The sequence below is a fragment of the Tachysurus fulvidraco genome, chromosome 21, assembly GCF_022655615.1.
Source record: "Tachysurus fulvidraco isolate hzauxx_2018 chromosome 21, HZAU_PFXX_2.0, whole genome shotgun sequence".
NCBI lineage: Eukaryota > Metazoa > Chordata > Actinopteri > Siluriformes > Bagridae > Tachysurus > Tachysurus fulvidraco.
In genome coordinates, this window is record NC_062538.1 from 8,561,690 (window position 1) to 8,588,217 (window position 26,528).

Here is a 26,528-nt window from a genome sequence, read left to right on the forward strand (position 1 = left end):
GACATCAGAGAATTCAGCTGTTGTCATACTACAGCCTAAAAAAAAAAACGAAGCTGACCCTCAACAAACAACAATTACGGTGTTTTACTATTTAAACCTTTATTACATTTAAATATTTGATAATTTATTAATAACATAGATGCCGTTTAATCACCGTAAACATTTTTTGCTTCTTTGGGTTTCCACTTCAGCTACTAACTCAGGAAAAATAAAATACTAACCCGTACCTTTCTTTGTCAGTGAGGTGGTACACTCAAGGTAACATCTATTATCTATTGACTGGATCTATTACATGGTCATGTAAATGTAGCCTGCCTTTAAACAATGAATCAGTGTACGTCAATGGATGTCTGTTAAGTATTTATAGGCTGAATTGTTTGAGTTATTGACATGTGGATTAAAGCATTTTGGTTCAAGTGACTGGTTAAACAGACTAATAACCATAAAAACCCACAAATACAATATGAGCATTGATAATCGCGTGTTCTGTTTTCCGGCACTGTAAGTGAAAAAAAATCCAGAAAAAGCTGGGTAAAAAGGTTTGAAATAAATGGATTTTTTTTTTTTTGGTTCCTTGAATAAAAAGAGCAAGCACCCTGTAATGTCGCTAAAAAATAATAGAAGTCTCACTTCATCTTGGAAGACACATTTGGGGTAAAGTGAAGATTGTGCAAATTAGATTTTGCTAACTTACTTTTATTCTTCAGTCCTCCTCCAGTAACCAGAGAAAACTGGCTTTGCTGGAACTAATCTCATTTCAGTAACCAATCAAAAGTAAGATGATATAAATGAGCAGCTAAGCCAGTAACAGCACCGGTTATGTGGCTGGCATTCTTTGGATAGGTGTCACTCGCTCTGACATCTGTGTACACTGGGCCTTTAAAACAGTGTCTAGTTAAGGCACCAAAATAGTTAGTAGTGTTTGGTGCCAAGACTGAGAGAAAAACATCATGTGCTGTTGTTGACGCACAGCTCCAGTGCTGCTCGAGTTTGACCTACTTTAAAGGGCAGAGCCCAATTTGAAGTTACTTCACTCATCTCTTGGGATTAGAAAGCAAAAAAAAAAAAAAAAGATGCTTTTGTGACTGTTGCTAAAGGGGCTTTAACGGTATATAGCGTGTAAGGTGTATTGATCTCAGTCTTACTTTGGTTGGAGTCACTGTTTTAGCATCAAGATATGATATGTAGCAGAGAGCTCAGTTTAGCACACTCAATTGATGAGAGGTGTATATGATACGGGAGGAAAGTTCTAGGCTGCCTGTGGCAGTTGCACAGTGTGAGTGGCTATGAATAGCATTTGGAACCTCAAAGAACAATGCTGGTATGAGCCTGAGCAGGTGGAATGGACCAGGAAACCCCTCTGTGTTTGCTAATGGGGCCGTTTTGGAGAATCTGTGATTTTTCAGACCCATAATATTCAGCACCCTGTTTAAAGCTTAGACCACAAGAGCGGTTTGCCAGGCCTCTTGAACAGCGACAGTTTCGAGAGAGAATCCTCTGTGTTGTTTCCAGAAAAGCTGCGTAAACGGAGCGAGCAGCTGACTGCATGTAAATCCAGTAATAATAGCAGCGTCTCCCCAACCCCTCTCACCCCACCCTCTTGATTTCCCCCTCATCCTTTTTAAGCCTTGTGTTACAGGGAAAATATGCAAACCATTTTGGATAGGGAACAGTGGATTTGCTCGGTGGGAACACGGCGTGACTCCAGCGAACCAGGCCACAGAGTAAACACTTTCTTTCTCAAGCCAGAAATAGTTTTGACAGAGCAAGAGAAAAGCAAGAGGACAACATGCCAGTGTTGTGGTGCAAAGAGAAAAAGCAGTACCTCCTCCCCTTTTTTGTTTTTTTTTGTTTGTTACTTTCACCCTACACCCCCACCTCAAAATATTCCCTAATCATGCCCCTCGCACCCCAAATGACCCCCATCTTCTCAGTCTCCCCGTGCCTGTCGCTCACAAACGAGGTCTGTGCCACTGGTAAACAGAGGTCATGTCATACACGTCCATTATCTCAATCACACCAGAGCGAACAGGGCGTCTGTTGAGCATTTACTTAATTGTGACGTTATTAACTTGTCAGAGTGCATTAAAGTTGCACAACACAAAGTGGGTGCTTGTGCAAAAGAAGAAGGTTACAGGTTGGTACGAAGACAAACCTGGGCATTGAAGAGCACAGGGGGGAAAAATAATGCTTTGTTTGGGAGGTATTTATAACCTGCGTTCCAATCTGGATGCAACTACCTTAAGGTGATAATGGGAGAAATTTTAACTGGAAAGGAACCATCGCAAAGCACACGTTTTAGTGCATCAAACCTTTGAATTATTTAGTGACTTGTGGGAAGATGATAAAAACGAGCGCTATTTTTCTGGAGGAAATTACTAGCTAGTTAACAATGGATTGGAAGTGACCTAGCTAAATAGATTGTGTTAAATTATCTTGATCATTTTAATTACAAAAGGCCTACTCTGAACCCCAATCCGAATAATCTTCAAAACCTTATTAGAACTCTAGTTTGGAGAACAGAATTATGTCTTTGCCTAAAGCTGCAAGGATACCTGCAATGCTACCCCTGATTCAGGTAGAAATAAGGAGTTCAAATAATGGTGGAGAACTCGTACTTTTTTTTTAGGAAATAACTTCTCATCACATAACATTTAAGGGCGAAGGTAGCAGCAAAACTGGTGCCCATGTGCCGGTCAGCTGCCGATGATTAAATGACTTATTAGCCATGCCAGACTCTATCCCCATATCTCATTTTACATTCATTACCGCGCAAGCTGTCCCCCACTCCAGCGGAGGGCCCATCTGTCTGAGTCCCTCACACTCCCTGCATATGGCTGTGTGCTTACAGTTAGATTCCACTCTCCTCTTTGCTCTCTGTAGTGGAGTCGTAATTATAGCACTCACTGTCATCCTTTATGGGAGTCAGTAAGCTAAATATCTTCAGCAAATGCTTTACAAGGGTCTTCCTATTTCATTTTGTGTTCATCAAGTGGATAACGGGTGGCACGGTCCAGGCTTTCAGACCCAAATTCCTTGCCTCTGCATTAGTATTTTGTATTCTGCATTAGTATTTTGACCCAGGGCTCTCGAGTTTTATAAGCATCAGTATTGAATTTGAATAGCCTAGATAACACGCAAGTTTTTCAAAGTGTGTGCTTCCTTACAGCCATTTTTTGTTTTTCTACGTCCCAAAAAATAAGGAGCAGCACAAGTGCTTGGCCACTGTATCAGTGACCAAATTAAATCAAGTGCAGGCCAGACTAGTCTCTCTCTCTCTCTCTCTCTCTCTCTCTCTCTCTCTCTCTCTCTCTCTCTCTCTCTCTCTCTCTTCACCTTTTTTTTTCTCCGGACTAATTTTTTCCCCAGATAGGATCTAAATGAGTTTTCCAGTGGCTGAGATGCTCAGCTGGCTGATAGATACCATGTGCAGACGTGCAGCCAACACCCAGAAGTAATCATCTGCTGGCAAGAATGTTTAGCCATTAGGCAACGTATAAATTCCCACAATGAGACTCTCTTTTATTGACTGACTCTTGCATTCTGGATGCAGCCCGGGTGTGTGTTCAGCTTGGGAATGTGAAAAGAAGCCTCTCCGGACCTACCACCGACACACTGCTCTGGACTTCTCTGGCCCGGCTTATCGAGCACGGTAGTGGCAGCGAATCCTTTGTGATGTCTCTGCGTGATGGCCAATATTGTCTCTGGGCAATGATTTGACAGCAAATAGTGATCTCTAAATCCAAGCGTTAGGGGAGAATCTCTACGAGAGCGGTCTTTTGAGGAGCAGTGTGGGAGACAGCAGCACATGTCCAAGGGAGAAGGAAAGTTTTGTGCAGAGATTATGGACTCCTGTCGGCCTGGCGATTTACGCGGCGCAAAAGGAGCCAGCAGGAATCTCCCAATCTGCTTGGCATCCTAGCCAGACAAGTGTTGCATATCCCTGCTACAATCAGACTCAATCCCGTGTAGAACAAGCATTAGCTCTCCTGAAATCCTAACATTTAGCGTCTAAAATATCAATAGCCATGCTTAATTGATTCATATACCAAAGGCAAGATATGGAAGGGGCAAAAAAGAAAACAGTGAAAATGATTACAGGAAAATGATTTTTTTTTTTTTTTTTTTTAAATAAATAAATAAATAAATAACAGCATGCACACACTGTGGTGCTTTTGTGATCGAGTTTCCCACCTTGAAGTATCTCTGTAATGGATTAACCCCCGTGCCATGAGTGTCTGAATAGAAAAGGATTCACTGGAGGCACAACAGCGAAGCTCCACAATGGACCCGGCTCCTTTTGTTCCCAGCCGTTTCAAGTAAATCTCCCCCTGTAATTAGATTTGAGCTGTTTGCAGACATCTCAAAAGTGATCGGTATAATACATCGAAAACGCAGACCCCTTTAATTTACAGTGCAAATACCTTTCCATTAGCGATGGGGGATTTTCGCTTTGTTCGTTTCCCACAAATAGTGTGGAGAGAATGCAAGAGTGGCAGGTGGAGGGGGGGAACCATACTCTTATGTTACTTAATTGTGAACGGCAAGATTAGTGTGAACACTTCCAACCTTTCACCTCAAACAAAGAAACGATCAGGTCTGGTTGCTTAGTGACATGGTTTTCATCTTAGCCAATTTAGGCGCTCGTTACCTGCAGGCTGAAGGCTTCATAATCATGCCAGTGGTGTTAACATCAGCGTGACGCCGGGTCAAAAGAGAGAGGAAAAAATGAAGAACAACCAGCCTTTCCTCCATCGCTTTAACACTCTCTGCATGTCTATCTGATGACTATAGTTGAGTTTTGAACTCTGGAAGGAACCATAATGCCATGCAGGCTTGCTCTTATCAGTTAATCACAGGTTTCTAAGTGCTGGTGATTGAGTGACCATGTGTCATCCTTAAAAAGTCGCACAAAGCTGTAGAAATGAAATGTCTAGTGGATAAGCCATCACTTACAATGCACAATCTATCGATTGCCTAGCTGTCTGAAAAATGGAGGACTGGGGGTGGGCCATTGTTTATTCTTACTAGATAATAATTTGCACAAATACTTTTGTTTTAATTGATATCAGGTAATTGAATATAAAACTTTTGTAAACAGTTTATTTTTTTCAGCCTGGTAACCACCTGGATTGCCTAGCATATTATAGCATGTTTGTACATAGTAGCTAGGTGTGTCTGGAAATAATCTGGTACAAGTATTTCCAAGCCATAAATGATGCATAGGTTGGGGGAAAAAAATTCATCAGTAATTACTGATAATGAATCCTTCATTTTTTTTTAATGGCATCTAAATATTGTTCCTGTAACTACCATCTATTTTCTGTGACTTGTGTGTTTACCGGAGCAGTTTGGCAGTGCAAACCATTTTTCCTTACCATAAGTTACTTTCTAGCACTTGGCGGTTTTTATATTAGTTAATCGTGCCTGCAATTTAAACACTCATTACTCATTAAACACTGGCAAATTATTGAACAAGTTTTACATTTTGAGTTATTTGTTTATTATATAGTTTAATATCCAATAGACAAAGTGTGTACTAGTAATTATGTGTAATTCATACATAGCTATTCATTCATTCATTACTAGGTACGTAGCAAAAAAAAAGGACTTAATACATTATTTGTTTCCGTATGATTCAGCCGATTGTTTAATGAAGGTTCCATTGCATTACCGTGTTACATAAGCGAGTAACATGCAGAATAATATGTCTCTTCATACCCGAGGACAAGGAGGGGTGGAGTACTGAATTGTAAGGGAGAGTTTGTAAAGGTGTCTGTTTACAGTCCGGCTCACGGGGCAAGCCGCTGACCACCGACTTTGGAATGTGATTGATTATGTGGGATTTGTGCCATTGAGAACCTTTCAGCAGCTCCAGGGGTCGCAGGGTCATCTCATCCTCAAATCGCCTTCCTATTGTACAGTGAGCACAAGGGGAAAAAACTGCACAAAACCCTCTTTCACCCCCTCCCACCTCTTCTTCTTCTTCTTCTTCTTCTTCTTCACCATGGGAAAATGGGGGAAGGGAATGTCAATTAAACAACTTTTTTTTTTCTCTCTCCCCTTTTAAAGAGCACGTGGGTCTTAAATTCACACAACGTTTCCCTTTTAAAGTGGATCGACATAAAATGTATTGAACGGAACAGGCAAGTGAAATGAAAGTTATAAGGCTGTAAATTCTCAAATGTTTTGCTTCATAAAGAGCACTATGATGTTATTGCATATCAGCATCTGTTTGCGTTATTTCATGGCAGTTATTAAGGAAATGTTATACTGATATTAGAGTTTAGTTCTGCATTAGAGTAAGGGTTCTTGAGCTTTTTACAGTCTGGGACCCCTCTAATTACTCTTTAAAAAAATATAGAAAATCAAAGTCCACCTGTTTATGCTTAACAGACCCCTGGGTGTCCCCGGATTCCACTTTTAGAACCGAGGCCCTCGATACATATATGTAGATATGGAAATAAACAACATGACATAAGTCAGTTTATATTTGGAGCTGATTACCTCATCAGTGATCTGTGGTCAAAGGGCATACTGCTAAACCGTTCAGCATTGAGCAAAATCTAGGACATAATGTGCACTACCCCCACCCTGTCCCTGAAAGAGGAAAGCGGGAATAGGTTTGGCAATTTGCTGAACTTTGACAAGTGGGGCAAAGCTCCCATTAGCCACCCTGCATTGTGAGCCTTTGATGTGTGGTCAGTCAGGCTTCAGGATGACGCTGTAATTCAGAAAATGCGTGAGTCCCTGGCCCTCAGGGTCTAGTCTTTGTGGTCATCGGACCTGGATTATACTTTAACCTCTAGGTAGGTCTCTAGGCAGGGGTGAAAGGCCAGTGGTCTTTAAATAAAAACACCAAGAAAGCCCTTTCTCTCCTCTCAGGAATGCAGTATCTTCTTACTACTTACTCAGCAACCTCTACTGCTTCAATCCAATTTAGTCCAAGTACCCATATGAAGCCAGTTAAGACACATTGGGCCAAAGCCGTGCTGATTTTTGCCACCCATCATGCTCTGACAGTATGTTGTCTGCAGCACATTCCTCAAGTGAGTGTGAGAAACATGGAGCTCATCAGTTCCTGCCAGAGGAATGAGCTCCAAAATGATGGTTGACTTGCTAGTATGCGTCTTAACTGCCTCCATTTACTGTGTGTACTGCGTGTGTGAAATCGGTGGATGTGTGTGATTTTTACAGCTCTCCCCGGTTTAGTTATTGCATGCTGCATCCTGAATGTGCCTGCTGTTCATAATTTATGATGTACATTAGAGAGAGAGAGAGAGAGAGAGAGAGAGAGAGAGAGAGAGAGAGAGAGAGAGAGAGAGAGAGAGAGAGAGAGGAAGCAGATTCTTATAGCTTTGGCCATGTTAGCAAGTCAAGCACCAGGAAGGATATCGAGTCTTAAATGATTTCCAGCAGCAAATACAAAAGCATGCTATCTCTGCTTGTATATCTTACTTTAGATATATTTTACCATATTAATTTCTGGATTTTTATGACTCCTAGTTGTAAAGGTGAACATGTTAATTCTGAGTCATTACTTTATCAGTTTCCCGTCATATTTGTCCATAGTACCCATACAGAAGGGGGTCATTTGAGGTCGTGCTTGCTCTCTCTTCTGACTTCAAACTTGTGCGGTCAAAGCTTTAGAGGTCAGACAAGCTTATATAGCTCCCCCTGCTGGTAGACAACGGCAGCGCAAGTGTCCTTTCTTTCGTGTCTCCTCTTTTTCTGAGATTTTCCTTAAAGCTACATGCTTGATGTGTTAAAAGTATATTTCATGTCATGACAGCTATGATGAAATTCTGCTCAGTTTCTTGCAAGAGCTAGTGGAATGGCTGAGCGAGATTCAAGCACAGAATACTTTTGAGCTTTTTGGTGAAATGTAATGAAATATTTTCCAGTGATGTGAATTATATAGTATTATGGTGCAGGCACACACACACACATGCAGAGCAAAAATTAATATAAAAAAAGGCAATATGATTCAGTGCTTTAATAATTATATTTAGTCCGTGCTGCTAACAGAGCAAATGTAATTAAACATGATGAAAGCAGCCTTGACATGTATTGACATAAAGAGTGTGAGTTGAATGTGTTGCGAGGTCTCATTGATTTCATTCGTCTGCAGCCTCTAATGCACATCGGTATTTATCTGATTCCTACACGATGGCACATCAAGACCTTTGATCTTCCTTGAAATTCCTTGAAATATATGTAGCTGTAATTTGTAATCATAGGAAGGCCAAAGAGGGGAATTAAAAACGGTTACAGTACAGATAAATGAAAATGAATCATGTCTATCCTGAGTATTAATGAGGGAAATCAGAACATCACTCAGATTCATTTCTTTTCAAAAGGAAGGAAGGGTGAGATCAGCTTCAAATCTACTTAAATCTATTCTCTATAGATAGATAGATGTAGCAATGTAGAAATCAGCCATGAAAATGGGACATTATTATAACATTTGCATTTGTGAACGAAGAAATTAACCATGATGATAACTTTATTTTCTGCATTTAAACCTACTTAAAGCAGTTTAATGTCCATAAACTAAAATGCAAGCAGTTTGAAAGGTCTGACTCATACTGTATCTTTGGACTGACCTAATGTAGGAGAAGATCTTCTGTATAGTTTGTAGAAACGTGTGTGTGTGTGTGTGTGTGTGTGTGTGTGTGTGTGTGTGTGTGTGTGTGTGTGTGTGTGTGTGTGGTTGTTAAATTGGTGTACAGTCATTTGGGAATGTGTTTGAGCTCCTGGGGCCCTCCGCCCTTTTAAAAGCTCATTACCATTGAGACAGTAAATTACCAGGTGTTATCACACAGGAGAAATGACAAACCGATGGGAGCATCTCCTCCACTATCAAAAGGAAATTAATTAGATTCCAACTCTGCTAAAGCACTAGCCATATCATCACAACACATTTGCACTTTTCAGACTAAACGCAAGCCCTATGTTTGGAAACTGATAATGTTTTGTCGACTTTCTTTTCCCTTCTCTTTCAAGTGGAACGCTTTTGACTTCTCATCCTCTCCTATCTTCAAGTGTCTCTAGTCTAATGTGTTTTCTGGTAAATACATCTCAGGCTTTTTTCTGCATGTTTTTATCATTCGATTCCACCAATGATTTTTTCGTTGTGATGGTGGGATTTTTGTTTTGTTTTTTTTCCCGCCGGTAAGTACGTCTGCCTTGCCGTGCGCCCGTGAAGCTAAATCAATTGGCTTTCTAATGGGATTAAAAAGGGTTGAAGTGATGGAGGCAGACCGCTATATTAGTTGCTTCAAAAGCATTCTCCCTAGGCCCCTCTTCCCAGAGCTCTGATGCGGCTTGATCGACACTCAGCTGATCTATAAATAAAGTCTTTTTCTTCCCTCACAAAGGCTTTGCGGTTGACGGTTTGTCTTCAAGGTCAGGGGCAGGCCGCTCCGAATACACACATTTTAGAGATCATTTGGAAAATGACCCGAGCCTAATTGAGATGGTCGATCCCTGTCAACTATTTTAAAAAATATGGGGCTCCGTCTAAGTTCATTTTATTTCTTTTTTCTTTTTTTTTTTTGTAGCTTCTGTATGAACAACTGTTTTGGATATGTTTGATTTACAGCAGGTGATAAACTGCTTAGATGTATTGTATTTGTGGAAATGCTAAAATGATGGATGGTACAGTAGCTGCTATGTACACACACACACACGCACACACACACACAAGGAATATTTATGAAGTGTTGGAACTGTGATAGCTGAAATGCTGACTCCCGGCACGCTGCATATGACCCTGTTTTGCACAAGAAATGTCCTTGTTTATAGGAGCGAGTTGTTTAGACAAACCGTGTCTGTCATTTGCCATTTTATTCCTGTTATTTTGTTTACGGTGCCCTAGAGTTATGCTGCAGAAAAGACACTGCTGCTCTGTAATGCCACCAGCATCCAATTTATGGAGCATGTTGATTAGCATCCATTTTTCTATTTAAGTCTCTCCAGTTACAGAGAGTGCCTTCACTCTGCAGAGCTCTAGGTTTCTTGGCAAGCACTTATTTTAAATCGCGCTACTCCTTGGCCTGGCCAAATAAAGCAAACTTGTAGCAGCCATCAGGAAGGCGATTGTGCCTTATTCTTCAGCTCCATTTTCTCTAATAGCCACCACAAAAGCCTACATTAAGCATTAAGAATGCCATTCCTGTTATACTGATAATATCTTTATAAGTTATTTGGTCATGGTGCTCTTAATGTATTTAAATATTATTAACTCGACTCCCTTCTTTTTGATGTCTTTTGTGTTTTGTTTTGTATTCAGTACCGGATCATGTCTTGTTTCCACCTCTGTTTTTTTTTTGTTTCGTTTTGGTTTTTTTCTGTGATTTATTGTAGCAGCGCAGCATCACAGTCCCTTTATTATCCTCGACATCGCATAAAACATGCGTCACCCTAGTTAGAAGGAATATCAAAGAAATAATTTTTTTTTTAGGGAAGGGGGTTGAATGACTGTGAAGGGGGTGTGAGCCAAAAGGGGGCTGCCTTAAAACCTTTTGTCCAGTAGGAAAGACCATGTCAGCGGCCAGTGAAAAAAGATGCTCCGGTCATTTGGCCCCTGCAAAAGTGTAAAGATTAAGGACAGAAGGGGTCGAGCTAAGAGCCTCTGACTAATACGGACGGTCATTCACAGCCTATGCCACATTGTCTGCCCGCTGTCCAGATGGCCAGTGCGAATAAAGCATGGGAAGGGAGGGGAGGAATAAATTCCAACACCAGGCTTCCAGTCAGATTATCATGTAGGGTAGAAAGTCTCCTTTTATAGCTGTATGTGCTGAATCTGTTCAGACCGGCAAGTGATACAGGACATACAAGGCTTTTTTGCCTTTTCCTCCTAAATCGTGGCTTCTTAAACTTTTTGTAAGCATTCTCCCTTTTAACTGTAATTATATATATATATATATATAATATTCCACAGACCTCCTCAGGTTAGTTTATTTTATTAATACAATTATTAGATGTATTATTCATTGTTTACATACTTACAAAATTCTGGATATTTACTTAGAGCTTTTTATTCTGAAAATTTACATGGACAGAACACTTTGACATAATTTATAGACCCATAGGATTTATGGACCTAATAACTAACGTAATAGTATTATTTTTTATATCTTTGATTCTAATGGAATGCATAAAGCCACTGTAGGTAAATTTGGGGGGGCAGACCTCCTGGATATATTTCACTGACCTCTGTGTGTCCTTAGGCCACTATTTAAGAATAACTGCCCTAGACTCTAGTATTTGTAACCAAAGTAATAGTTCCACCCTAGATGGAGACATTGAAATGATAAATTGATGCAAATTAGACAGGGTTGTTCTTCAAAACCCTACTGTGGTCATTGGTGCAACCGCTCCAGTCTCCTTCAGTGTAAATTTATCACCTGCAGCTCACTGCAGTCTGGCCACACACACAACAGCAGGGCACAGGCTTCTGTTGACACTCACAAACACACCCATGAGTAAGAGAAAGAAGTAAGCAGAGATATCTAGACATTTTGATCCTAATGTCTATCCATTACATGTACTGTATAAAATGTACAATTGTCACTGCTGAAAAAGGTCAGAAGACCTGTAAGTAAGGGACTAAAGACTAAAGTCCCTATGATGACCCCATGAAATTCATACTTATACCCTTTACACTCCCTAACAAAAAACTTTCGTGAACATTCTTACCAAAGCTGTATTTTGTACCATGTTATTTACACAGCACTTGAGCAACAGAGAAAAAGTCAACAGATAACTTCTAATATTTCCATTTGGAGGGGAAAGTACCATCTCTGAAAGAATGTGTTATACAGATAGAAAGCTTCTTTTTCAAACGAAGCATTCTTTAAAGCATTCTGCAAAAATGTGTTGCATCACCATTTATTGATCCCCCAACATCTGCACTAGACGTCCTTCTAAGCAAGTTTTGACTTTGTTCTTCTCTCAGTATAGAGCAGCATGTCGAAATTCTTATCCACGGTAATCATACACACATTACAAGTGTGTTAGCAAGATTAGGTTGGAAAATGCGGGCGCATCCCTTTAATTCCGTTATTCTTCGCGCACAGGTTTGCCATTTTTATCTTTTCACCTCTTTGAACCAACAAGGTTTTTCAATCTTTGAGTATATTCAGTATTCCATCCCACAGGAGCTCGTGTATCAGATATGTCAAACGGATTAGAAATAGGTCTTATCCGTTTGCATTGATTTAGGAAGATCACGTTAAACCGTTTTAAAAGATTAGCCTGCCGCATTATAAACATCAGAGCGAACTGGCAATAGTAAATAATCAGTTTATAGCGGGTGGAAAGAAAAACAGAAGTTTGGCATAATTTTCTTCTTTGCCGATCTTTTTCACGGTGGCAGTTTGTCATTTGATGGAACAGTGTAATTTATTTCCATCCTCCTGATGTGTTTCCCAGTAATGGGCTTGCATAGAGAGCATTTCTGCACACACCCTGAGGGGAGAACACGCAAATACACACACACGTACACACACATACACATACACACAGCCTCACTCACAGCAAACAAGAGCACACAGTGATGGCAGATTGACTGCATGCAAAAAGAGTTAATCCATTCATTTGAATTGTTTGTGTCCAATTTGATGAAGACGCGTTGTGTTCTTTATTGTACCGCAATATTGGTGCAAACCATTTAGGCGTTTGGAGCGTTAAAGTTATGCTTTGACAATCTTTCAGGTTTCAGATCAACTTAACACGCTCAGCTAACAATATTTTACCCTGTATCGTACAGTGCCTTTAAACTCTGTAGTCGTTTTGGTTCATTTTTCCTCCTCAGAATCTAGTCGTATTGTCAGTGGGTGGGGAAAAAACAGCAAATCCAACACTGATTGATTGGTTAGTCAAAGCGGCCCCTGCTGGCCCTCATCCCACATTACAGCCCATGTAACTCACTTGTGGCCAATGAGGGACACTGAACGCTGACACCCTTGGCAACCGTTCGCATGGTTGCCACAGCCAAGCAAGCAAGCAATTCAGAAGCCAGCTGTACTGCAGGAGCTGTTCCTTCTCATTTGCAGTTCATTTATCTCCCATCTCCGCAAGGCTCGCCAACACACATGCACACACACAAACACACACGTACACACAAGCTCCCACTGGTAACCCCATCTCCATTGTGCCCAATCAGCTGTGCAAAGTAAATGGGACTCTCCCCCGCCTTTTTATTCATTTAAAATAGCTCGCACATGCACACCACAAGCAGCACTGTCCTCTCCATGAAAACACAGGAGCAGAGACATCAGTATGCAGACATCATCCTGTCATGCAGGCAGACACGCCTGCACGCTTACACACACACAGACACACACAGATGCACATAGATACACCCCAGGATTCAGCAGCTATTACTTCTAAACCACAGATCAATAACAATGTCAAATCCTGAAAGGCTGTCGGGTATTAGTCGTGTATTTCTGTCAGTGCAGCTGAGTAAACTGTATTTCTGTTTCTATCCCTGATTGTTTAATAAGGGTTAGCATGGTGTGTTCACCGCTTGGCAGAACTAAAAAGGAAAAAGACTTGTAGATTCATTCACATGCTAAAAATCTTGTTGTCCGCTACTTCTGCAAGCAGCATCAGTTATACACAAGCACTGTAAACTCGAGAGACATCCTCCAGGCATGCTCACCTTCTTGGTATGAATCTGCCGTATCTCATTCCCCGGCGCTAATTCCAATTTAATTGCCACTGGCCTGAAGCCTCCTCAATAGGAGTAACAAATGGTTTGATTTTGTAGACTTCATCAGGCTGCATTTTAAATGTGACACACTAACCCGGCTCGAATGCCAATGAAGCCGAGGAGAGGCTGCCTGTTTACTAATTATCCTTTTTCTTACCGGGAGCCGCACCTCAAGGGTTGTCTGATTTAAATCGGATTTGCGAAATGGGGAAGCAAGCGTGGTCTTTGCTTTGACACGATCCCAAGTCAAGACGAGGACCAAGTGTGTGCTGTAAATTCTCCTAAAGGCACAATGATGCACTTCAAACCAGCAAACTGCATGGAGTCACAATTGAGCCCTGATAGAAAATTCAGCATCTCTGAGATTAAAGATGCAGTTTGTAATGTTGGAAGTGTTCCTAGACTTGTCAGAAACATATACTTTTAAAGATACCCAGGGAAATCTGTGATTCATAGTACTAGTCACATGCAGTGGATGTGGCAAGTTTCTTCAGTTCAGACTTCTGTCACATAGTCACATGCAGTGGATGTGGCAAGTTTCTTCAGTTCAGACTTCTGTTTATATATTTCCAGCCTGGAATTTGCCACGCTTAAACTGTTTTTTTTTTTGTTTGTTTGTTTGTTTGGGTTTTTTTGTTTTGTTTTTTTGTTGTGTTTTTTTTTTTTTTGAAGAAAACTCCCTGGGGTTTATTCTGTATATAGTTTTACCAGAGTGAGTGGGGTCAGTTAGTGACACAGAAAAACCTGTTTCATAACATTTGCATTTTAGCTTGAAGACAGCAGAGGGATTTAAGAATCACAAAACGCCCCTTTAAATCAATGAACCACCTTTTACCTGAAGGCATGTGATACGAACCAGTCATGCAACTGAATCTACTGCCATAAACAATCCATAAAAGCAAAGCAAATAAAGCTCTTAGGACAGGATGAAGGCTTATTTAAGCCATCATCATACAGTATTCATGGACTCTCTTGTTTACAGTCTGTCCTTTCTAATCACATCAGCGATAACTCAGTTAATTATGAAGAGTCTGCTTCCAACACCTGTCAAACTCATTTGGGCCAATTTTTTCTTCTTTTTTTCTCCAAGTGGAGTTTGTGAGTGATGAAGACGTTTTCTCTGTCTAAACGGACACTAGATGGACCATATGGTTCCGTGGCATTATCTCGAGGTAATTAATATGGCATCTACAATGACATCTGGTGACATTAATCTGTTCGTGAGCGGTACATCTCACCATGCCAGACAACAGCGGACCAGCATGAGCATGAATTATCTGTAGCTATTATTGGTGCAAAAATCTGGAAGCCCCAGAGTGAAGAAACGTGTCTCTGTGTTAATGGAAGGTGGAGTGCCCTCTCTTTTTTTTTTTTTGTCTAAAGAATTCTTTTAGAAAAAGGAGACTAGTATGAGATGGCCTGCTTAACTCACAAGCAACATAAATTTTTGCGCACAGCTGACAAGGGAAAGAAACCTCTAAAGCCAGTGCATGTGCAACACAGCTCAATGTTATTTTATCTCTTGCCATCTCTCTCTCTCTCTTTTTCTCACCATTACCCATCCCTCCTCCTGTTAGATCAATAAACAATTCATTTGGGTTTCTCTTTTTGCTTTTCTTGTCAGAGAAATGCATTTTGAATGCATTAAGGCTGCAATCGCTACTGTCGTGTGCTTTGTAATGTTGAGCGGAGCTGTCAGGCCAGCACTCTCCAGCCAGAGGCAACTCTAATACCACATTATATCCAGACACTTGGCAGGATTACATTGACGTGTGGTTCTCCTGTAGTCTGGCCTCATTAGGTGTTAGCCTCGGTGAGTGAGCGAATAAGCTGGTCACTGTGAGGCGGTAGACTCATCACATTAACACACACACACACGCGCACACACACACCGCTGGAACAGTTTGTACCTGTTGACTCCTCAGCTGCCACTAGTGTCCTGTCATAGAGATTCGTGAAATGTCTCATCATCCTTCCTTCTGTCTGTTCTGTCTCTTTTTATTGCTGTGCGCCTCTCTGACTTCTCTCTTTCACTCTCAGATACTGGCAGTGATCAAAATGACACATAACCTATATAACAGAATATACTGTACATTATATGACGGATAAAACATTTGGGAGAATGCTGTTGTAGGAAATTTGGGTGGTGTGATGAAGCATATACTATATCTATATATATATATATATATAAGCTTATAATAGCATATGAATACAAACTTATATGTGCTGCAGTATATTCTACATACTATATATTCTTACTATTCATAACAGAATAATATGTAGTGTGTGTGTAAACCTATAATTTGTTAGTCTATACTAAATTCACATGACTCCCTTTCAGTAGAATTCACTTGTGAAAGAAATTAGCATTACCTTAGAATTACCTCAGACTGATTCATCTTTGAGCAGAGTATTTTTAGTAACTCTAGCACAAACAGTCCTAAAAGTGCCAAAATCCTGGAAGAAAAAAGCTTTAATGCAGCCAAAATCTGCTTTCTACTTATTTTTGGAACAGGAGAGCAGTGTTAAAGACAGTAAGAGCAGAACTAGCATAAGCAGCTTAATTTGTTTTTTGTTTTTTAAAGAAAAGCAGGAAATATATTAATATACAATTGGCTATAGCCAACATAGCAACAACAGTGGATAACACTAGCAGACTAACAAGCTAGCATGTCATGTTGAGCACAGTTACAGGTAAAAAGGTGAGGGCTGTTTGTTTTTATGTATGCACTTCATCTCTCTCCGATTTGGTCAGGTAGGTCAATTTGTAGCAAAGGTACAAGAACCCCAAGGTGTTTGCTTTTAACAAGTATTGAGTTAGTGAATGAATTAAGTTACTGAATAAATGAATGCTTCAGGAAATGCATAAGATGTGCTCTCTCTCCTCTAAAACCCAAGCAGTGAATCAAACAGCTTTCAGTAATGCGAATGCCTGACTGAACCCAAAGTTTGTTTGTGTGGGCTTTTAAATTATAATAAAGACAAACACTTAAGGGAAATCAGTAAAATGAGATGCTTATGGTTTTTAAGATGTGTTTTGGCTTTGTTGAGCTTCCCTGTCACAAATGGACAATTGTGGTAAAGTGGTAGTGGTGTGAATTTGTGAATTTGGAGTTTTATCCCTCCACCACATGCTCCTGTGTATGCACTGAGGTGGAGTTTTGGCAGCAGGTCAGGCATATTGTATGGCCTCCTGCATCCCCATTGTTCTCAAAACTAAGTGAGGCTGCCAAAGCCCCCTGTTTCCCTCAAGTACCCACCTCCTCTACCCCAGACTTGGCCCTTGCAGCTGCCCCATGACCCCTCACCTCCTCCTGCTGTTCAGGCCGGACACTCCCACAGCAGCATGCATACCACACAGCCACAGTGTACGTGAGGCTGAAGCACGCAGCCGGACAGCCTAACACATTTTTTTCTTTTCATGCAAGTCATTAAGAAACAGAAGTGTTTTAATTGTCTGATAGATAGAAAAGATTTGCGGTGAGATGATTTCACAATTGACGTTCACAATGCGGTGAGATGATTTCACAATTGACGTTAGCCAGACTCAAACTAATCTTAATATATCTCTCTTAACGTAAAGGAAAATATTGTAGGTTTTTGCCTGACTTCATATAATGTGGCAAAAAAAAATAGATGAAAACATAGTACTAACATTTTATGGGACCATTTATCGGATTATTTATTCTTTGTTTTTTGTTGTTAAAAAAAAGTTTGTGTTGCTAGTGCTTTTTAATCATGTGAATTGCTTAACTTTATAGCCGTGTCTTTGCAAAGTTTAGTTGATTCCTCCCACTATAATGTACACTAATCCCCTTGTACAGTGGACACCCTTCCCAACATATTCTATTAGTCTTCATTTTCATAATCTCTTCACATACCAGTTCCATGACACATGATTTATACTGCATCACGGCAGTGTATTTTTCCCCCACAACGTACTTTGCCTTCCACATTTTTGCTGTGGAATACAGCCGAGCAGCAGCGTGCCTCTCCGCCGGCGCCATCATGGGGAGATCTTCATTGAGCAACAGGTGACATCGCACCCCACTGCTGGGGTGACAGACAGAGCAGCAGGAGTTTGTTTTCTATCAACACCGCCGAAATGAAAAACAAGCTAATTGACTACAGTCTCACTGGCTTTCCAATGACACACGCGGCCTCATGGCGCCTCTTCCCCCCATCGCGTTGACAGACGGAGCGCCTCCATTCCCGTCCCCACTTCACATGTTTCAATTTAATCAGTGCATTGTTTTTTTTCTGCCTGTTTAATTTTCGCTATAGCCTTGACTGCAGACTATAGATCACACAAACAAAGCAGGCATATTCTATTTATTCGCTGTGTGTGTGCATGTAATGTCTCCGCTGCTGTGCCTGAACGGCACGGTGCAACCATCGTTAAGTAACAGCCAGTGGCTCTCCAGGCCCATTAACTTAACAGTGAAAGTAGAGCTAAGAGACCCTTACAAATAGACACATGAGTGGAGGTAAATTATGCCAAAACTCAGGCAGGAGCAGGCAGCAGCAGGCAAAGCACTCCTCCGTCCAGGTGCCACTTTGTCCGACTCAATTTTACACTGTAATAGAGGTGGCTCTCTCTCTCTCTCTCTCTCTCTCTCTCTCTGTTCCTTGACTACACAGAGCCAGTCCATTTTCTCCTGTCTCTCCTAACTTCTCACAGTGGAACACTTAATTCCAGCTAACACCAGGCAGATGGACATCACACTTCCTTTTCATGGGCACTTTATCAGCTACCTTTTTCCCTATTTTTTCCCCCCTCGCTTCAGTGAAAGTATTTTAGCTGTTAAAAGCACACCTATTCTCTATCATAGATTGATCTGTAAAAAAGGGGAAAAAATGATCAGTGGATGATTGTTATTTTGTAACCGTTACTGGAGAGAAATCGGTGAGAATTCTTGCTCGCATGTTTGCTTGCTTCTGTACCGTCACTTCTGCAAAAAAAATTGAATGGGTGGAGGTTATTTTTCATTCAGAAGTTTTCTCTGGATTGACTATATTTTAGGTTCCCACTGTATAAGAGTATTACTACTACTGACTGTAGCCCATCTGTTGCTGTGCAGATTTGGCATCCAACCTCTACTTCATACAACCTGGAAATGGGCCATTGCTGGTACACCTGATGCCCACAACCATGGCATCATGTCAGTGTTACAGTTTTGCTGGGAACAGTCCAACTAAATAATAAAGATTCTAAGCATCAACAGCTGTATAAATAGCTACAACACCTAGACAAGAAATGACATTTTACATGTGGATCTTGATCTACTACAGCGAAAGCCCCTGATTGACATAGTTGGTACAGTGTGTGGTACAAGTTTACCTGAACTAGTATTACATTTTTATTGCATCATTCATTCATCTAATATGTTTGTCACTGTTGTGCTATTTGCAGAGCATATGTTCGGGACCTAACATTGGGCACAAGCTGTGGATACATACTGAATTGGGCTTCAGTCCCAGGTGTTTAATAGAATTCAGGATTTTTCATGTTTTTGATATTTCTATTTTTATGGGTATCTTCAAGTTATACAAAGGTCCTTTGTATAGCTTCTGAACATGGGGGTGAAAGGTAAACACACTTGTAGGGTTCTACATGGAACCTTGAAGGGACCCGCGAAGGGTCTACGTTTAACATTTAACCTGACACAGTCCAATTGTTCCATTTTATACACTGTCAAGTAGTGACATTGATTTCATGTTTAATGCAAATTTCCAGTCGCTTTCACTGCTGTGCAGACTCAGAGACCCCCTTATGTTTTCAATCAAATGGCCATTTAGAGCTTATTGTTAATTATTTGATGGCAAACATGATAGGAATATGTACAGTACATTTAATCCCATTTCTGCCAAACAGACATGTAGTACATATTAATAAAATATTTACAGACCATTCTGTGGTTTTCTGATAATTGAATTTATTCTTATCATTATTATTGTTCATAAATCAAACATCTTCGACAGATCAGATTATGAGATCTGTGAATGCTTTTTTTTTTTCTATTAAACTTTTATGTTGACCTGCATAAATACATACCGTATTGCTGTTAAACTGAAAATAAAAATTTTTTTAAAAAAGTACTGTACATGTTTGCATCATTAGTGTTTGCCTTCACATAGTTAACAAATTATAGTGAATGGCTTTTTGATTTAAAACAAATGGTAGCCGTGACTTTACCATAGCTCTGTTTAGGTCTAAAGCCATGCGTGATTGGGCCATTGACAAACAGGTGGGAGTATGCGATATGTGGACAACATTGAAGATAGTTCATTGTACATGTGCATAAAACCATGTGACTCCATGTGGTTTCCTCTGTATGTTTTCACTCAGACCTCTCAAAGTGAGTGAATGTAGGTTATTGTGCCGCTACTTAATTACACACAGGATATGTTTAGGTACTGGGGTGAAAGGGCAGTTTGTCTGTTGTGTAGATGTGTAATACATACACACGTACTGGTTATGAATCACACTGGTCATGAATACAGATGCCCTACCTAGTCATTCGGCACAAAATGGTTGTTGCTTTCTACCTTGCTTCAGATTGCGACATTGTCTTAAACATATAATTTCAGGCATGATGGCACTATAGTCTGATAATGGCCAAGATCTGAGGGAGAAAAGGTATAATTATCCTAATCAGCCATCACACACTGTTAGTTCAAGAGAGATGGGAATTTGAGAAGCAAACATTCCCCCGACCTGTTCAGACCTTTTTGTCCTTGAGGTCAAAGACCAGAATCCAGATCTAACCTCTTGCATTCCTGCCACCGCTACCTTCCCTCCCTCCCTCCCTCCCTCCCTGTGTTCAACCACCACTTCCTCTGTCTCTCCATCTTTCATCTTCCTGCTCCTATAGCTCAAGTGTTTGCATTTTTAAGACTTTCAGAATGCATCTGAGTGCGCTGTGTCCTGAAGCAGCCCCGGAAGACATTAGCGAGTGCTGTCTGTCCTTCAGCTCCTCTTCCGAACCTCCCGATGCTGCTGGGGCTCCCGCCGCAATCATCTCCAGTCAATGGCCCCCTTTTTTCATTGATAAATAAAGAGCAGGAAGCGGCAAAATAGGGGAGAGAGAGAGAGAAACAGCAGAGAGCGACTTGGACAGCCAGAGAGCCAGCAGGAAGCCTTGTCAGTATTTATTTGCAGAGAAGCAGCAATTCAGCCACACAGTTTAAGATTTAAGAACATGGCTCGCTCCCGTCCTGTTTCTTTTTCTCTTTCTCTGTCTGTCTGTCGCTCCATCATTTTCTGTCTCTTTCTCCCTGATTGATCCACGTTTATGAACACGACTCCGAGGCTTCTCATAGATTTTTAAATTAGTGGCAGCTTTGCCCCAAAGATGCATTATTGACTGATGAAATAGAAGCCGAGCGCAAAACACTCCCTCTTTCCCCAGAGTTTTCTAGAGACTGGTAATTGAAAAAGTCTGTGGTGTGTGTGTTTCTGTCAGTGTGTGTGAGGGGCAACAGAACGTGCCTATTTGTGTCTTTATAAACTGTGGCAAACAGCTAGGCCTACCTTCTGAAGGTGTATATTTTGATTTTTACTCATATTCCTTAATGGTAGTTAACAGAGAGCATGTTATTGAAAGTGACAGTGACAAAGGAAAAAATGTCGAGTTTTAGGTAAAGTGTTGAGCCAACATGAGCAGCTAAAGGGCTTCAGTGTATATTATCATTGGTTTTCCAAGTCTCTGGAAGAATTAAGATAAAACTGTTCTCCAAGATATTCCCTTTGTTGGAGTTTTGAATTATTACTATTGTTGTTGTTGTTATTATTATTATTATTACTATTATTCTATGATGGTGGTGGAAAGCATTAACATGCTACGCTGAACTCTTCCCTAGGTGTTGGGATGAGATCTGGGTGATTCTGCAGTCCATAGCATATTATGTATCATATTTGCAGTGACAATTGTGTGTAATGGGGACAAGTGGAAATGCCAGCAGAATGCTTCCCATGTCATTATAGAGACAGTTTTACTTCAGTTTACTTTTATATGCAGCTTATGATTCATCTAGCTACACTATAACCACACAGTCCTTTATTTGAATAGTGTAAAGAAAGAGTGATAATGGGGGGAAAAAAGCATGTTGCATATCAACATTTTCCTCAGACGTGTTGGAAACTTGCTTTAAAAAAAGGACTTAATAAGGAGTCCCTCTGTTATTTGAAAAAAATATCATGGTTGTGTATTAATCTTATGAAGCAGCTGGCAGAACATTCTGTAAGTGCCTTAAAAGGTGGTCGTTTTAATTTAAAATAAGTATGAAAATAGTTTTATCCACATTCTTATAATGCCAAGACTGTTAATATCTACACAAATATTAGTTTCCATATTTTTCCAGAAATGTTTATGCTCTAGGGGGAAAAAAATGCTTTGAGCAATAACATAAATATTCACATTTTCCTGATCTAAACAATGCCAAAGATGCAATCAGACAGACTCCTTTTGTGCAAATGCACTAGTTTTATAGCTGTCCCCTTTCTTTCTCTCTTTAGGATCAGACATGGCCATCTTCTGTCTGCTGTGTGGGAAGCGCTTCCAAACACAGACAGCCCTGCAGCAGCACATGGAGGTCCATGCCGGGGTCCGTAGCTACATCTGCAGCGAGTGCAATCGCACCTTCCCGAGCCACACGGCACTGAAACGCCACCTTCGATCCCATACAGGTAAAGCCGGTGTCCTTTTTCACTCTGCTTTTGCAGAAGAAGTTACTGATTTACAATCCAGATGTTCCCTGAGCTTTGCCAAAATCAAATAAATAAAGAAAAAAATGTGTGCGCACCCTAGTTTATAGAATGGCCCAAATAGTCAGGTTGCTTTGATGGGTTGACTTGTAAACATACTGAATTTGTAATCCCTCCACTTCTTTCCACTCTTGAGGCTGATGCTTTCAAGATATTTTCCGTCACGTAATGGTACCCTGTGTATTTATCTGAGTGTAGCCTGGCTGGTGGAGCCACACTGTAGTGTGTGTGGTATTTGAACGCTCATGCCGTTCAGCTGCTATGCCGCTGTTGGAATATAGCAGGCCAAATTGACAGATCATTTAGTGAAGGGCCCTGCACTGTGATGGTTTGTGACAGCGCTGTTATTCGCCTTGTGTGCGGTCCATACGGCCCATCCCACTCGCACACGGCCTGACGTGCAACCGAGCAGATGAGGTGACTCAGGGAACAGCCTCCATTACACGAATCCCATTTTCCCTCGAAACCCCCACCAGCACCACCACCTTTCAGTCTATGACCTTAAATAACAGGCTGGTGTGTCAGAACTCCTCCAGGCTGTTGCGCCTGGGATAAATATTTGAAGCGAAGGTGGCGAGATGAGCTGAGCCCGTCTGTTTACGCCGACCCGGCACTTATTTCGGGTGCAGTACTGTAGCTCGCTCATCTGCGCCGGACGCTGCATCGGACACGACACACCGACGCTCCCTCCATTGCGTATAAATGTCAGCAGCCCTCCTCCGCTACCGAGACGAGAGACGCAGGGAGGGAAGAGGGAAAGATGCAGCGTCTCGTCGCGCTTCTTTGAACCCAATTCTCTGTAGGCGTGTATTAAATTACAATGAGCCGTCACAAGCGCCCGCTTAATGTGATGTGGGAGCTTTTGTCAAGGGATTTAAAAAAAAAATGCAATTGGCCCAGGCAAAAAGCGCCAAAAATAAGTTCCTGTTTTTTTTTTTTGTTGTTTTTTTTTAAAGAGGAGAAAAAGAGCCACTGCTTTCATTTAGTCGTCCTTTGATCATTTTAATCTCATTCATATTTTTCTCATGCTACAGAAGGGATCACTGGTGTAAAAACACACTGATGTTCAGCTTTAGGAGCAGACACGCACACTGCTTCACCAATAATTAACCCCTACTCGGAATTGCATTAATATTCTGTGTGGTGATAATGATCGTCTTTCAGAGACAAATGGTTCCTCAAACGGGAGGCTGATTGAAATTTACTATTTGATATATTCCCATAACTCTGATATATTCCCAGTGTGGGAGTGTAGATCAGCATATCTGCTACGTGAGAGACTTGTATGATTTTCTTATACCATGTGCACTTAAGGATTTTGTAATGCAAAGGACACAAATACCTTCAGGATTACTTCTGAATACACTCACATACAGTGTAAGCAACTGCTGACATACATTATGGGTTAATCATCATGGCTGCTCCCTCAGTCCCTCCCGGCGCAGACTCCCGCTGCCGGCTGGGCCTCGTTAATATTCCGTTGTTGTTGCCGCGCCTGTGTTTTATTCGGCGCCCATTTTCCATCTGCGGTGGGTGTTTTGTGTTCGCAGCTGTGTTTGATGGCGCGGGCCAGCCGAGGCACTGGCAGTGATGGATCCCTGATTTACGCCGCTTAGTGCATAATGAACTGGGCCGCGAGCCTCGGCCGCGCCAGGCAGCAGGCATCACCCATGTGCCCCTGCCAGGTACAGCAGCATGCCACATGCCCCCCTTTAGGCACGAGGACGCAGGTGGCAGCCCCCAAGCTTCCCCGACGCCCCCTCCACACAGACTCTTCCTCTGTCTGCGCCTGATGGCTTTCCATGTCGCAGAAACACAGCAACAGACGCTGATGGCAGCATCTTGATCTATCGCCTCGTATCTTTACTGCCTCCAAGCTTAATGTATTCCTAACAAAGCTAAGCCGTGCCAAGCCCCCCGAATCGCTGCGAAATTTGATAAGCAGTTTGACTCGTGTCTACAGCAGCACTGTGCTGAATTTACACGACGCCGGCAGCTCAAAATAATGCTTTGTGTTGGATATATGAATTTGTGCCCTGTAGTGTCAAGTGCGAGCTGTCACCAATTATTCTGTCAAATAAAGATTAAAGATGCTTGTACTGATCATAGAAGTGAGCCACCGAATTTAACTCTGCATTGCTGAGAGCGAGGAGCATCCTATGGGCTCGACACAGATGCCTTTGACTGAGGCGTGGGCTTAGTCACAATTAAAGGCAGGTGAATTTGGCGGGATTACTATTCCTGTCGCGTGCTAGAGCTTCAGCGCAGACCATGATGGATTGCACCCTGTGCTGCGGCAGAGACACTAGAAAGAGCAGAATGTCTTACAGCATGAGGCACAGATAACTTCATGCAGACAAATAAAGACTGTCACTTTTATTGATTTTGTTCCCTGCCACCCTTCTTTGTTTTTTCCTGTGCTTGACTCTCTTTCTTTTCTGTTATTTTTTCTGTTCCCATTAGACTAGCATATTCCACTGAATGGAGAAGCAGTGACATTTCAGCCCAAATAACCAAGCGAATGTACAATGTGTCGAGCGTTTAGGTGCGTCACTCTCCTAACCTGCCTGAGGAAATTGACATTGTCTCGTAACAGGAGCGGCGAGAGGCCGAGCATGACAGTACATAACGAGAAATGCAATTTATTCCTCAGCACGGTGGCACTCGGACAGCCAGATAATGAAACACGTAGGTCATTCGCGGGGACTTAAACCTTCGGCGCCGTAGCGAAATGCATTAATCGAGAACATTACACGCCTGGCAGCGTCGCGCATCTGTACAGGCCCAGAATGATATATGAGCGGCTGGCAGTCAGGCACAGGAAAGCAATTAGCAAAGGGCAAGACGGTGCGCCCTCGCATATCGTAATATCCCAGATTATTGACATGTGAATATCCATTACATGCACGCCTAGGTGCTGAGAATGTTGTGATGAAACTTGGCCTGTAAGAAGAGAGTGATGAATTGTAAATGAGATGTTGTTTTGTCACACTTGGTGCCATCTCTGTGTAGGTGATGAAGGTTGACAATTCAGTAGTAGCTGATCCTCAGCCAAATCCAGTTACAGTTATGATATTTTGATTACCGACTCTCTTATATGTGGCAAAAAAATAGGGATTACAATTGGAAATGTGCTTTGCTTAATAGCCCCAGAAGAGGAGTGTGACAACACACAACACAATGGAAAGAAATAGAGTACAGTAGAATAGTGTAGAATTAAATTACAATAGACTGAGTCTAAATGGATAGGAATGTCATGGAATGAAATTAACAGAATGTGAAGGGAACTGAAGTGAATGGAATATAACTGAAGAAAATAGAACATACAAAATGGAATGGATTTTTGTGGCATATTCACAATACAGACTTTCTCGAAACAGCTTAGAAACATCAGAGCCTGAAACCCCTGGTGAGCAAACCAAGGGCGATATTGGCACAAAAAAATCTCTATAATATGTCGCTTAGGTGTCAAAAAAAAACTTTGAAAGGAGTCAGGAGTCCGCAGGGGGCATTTCCCTTCCTTTGCCCCACACTGTGGATTATAAATTATTTTCTAGCAAATGGTTTGTGTTCTGCTTTATATACTGTATATTTTAATGGCCATGTCATGGTTTCCTTTTTAGTCATTACATTTTTGTTTTAAATTCCTCAAATCCTTAAGCATCCTATATAATGTCTATGTGGCAGGTGACCATCCGTACGAGTGCGAGTTCTGTGGGAGCTGTTTCCGTGATGAGAGCACGCTGAAGGGCCACAAGCGCATCCACACCGGAGAGAAGCCCTACGAATGTAACGGCTGTGGCAAGAAGTTCAGCCTCAAACACCAGCTGGAAACCCACTACCGTGTGCACACAGGTATGTCTTAACACATTTAGCTACACTTCAGCCCTCGTAAATGATTTTTACTTGAAGGAATTCAGTTTTTCACGTATTTCAGTAGCGGTCCATCGACCAAGATTAGTTTATTGTTTAGTTTTGCCTTCAAGCTACAAGGACAGTTTAGCTAACCAATAATAATAGGCTATTTAGCTCAAG

General features: G+C 41.4%; 1 protein-coding gene across 2 annotated transcripts in view; it reads left to right on the forward strand.

The window, feature by feature from the left end:
* The window catches only part of zbtb16a (zinc finger and BTB domain containing 16a), a 96,845-nt gene that overhangs the window by 63,715 nt on the left and 6,602 nt on the right, over nucleotides 1-26,528 (forward strand). For both annotated transcript variants that reach the window (XM_027134115.2, XM_027134116.2), the window contains exons 5-6: nucleotides 22,245-22,415; nucleotides 26,181-26,348. In XM_027134115.2, the coding sequence (XP_026989916.1) occupies nucleotides 22,245-22,415; nucleotides 26,181-26,348 (339 nt within the window). The remainder of the gene's footprint in view (nucleotides 1-22,244; nucleotides 22,416-26,180; nucleotides 26,349-26,528) is intronic.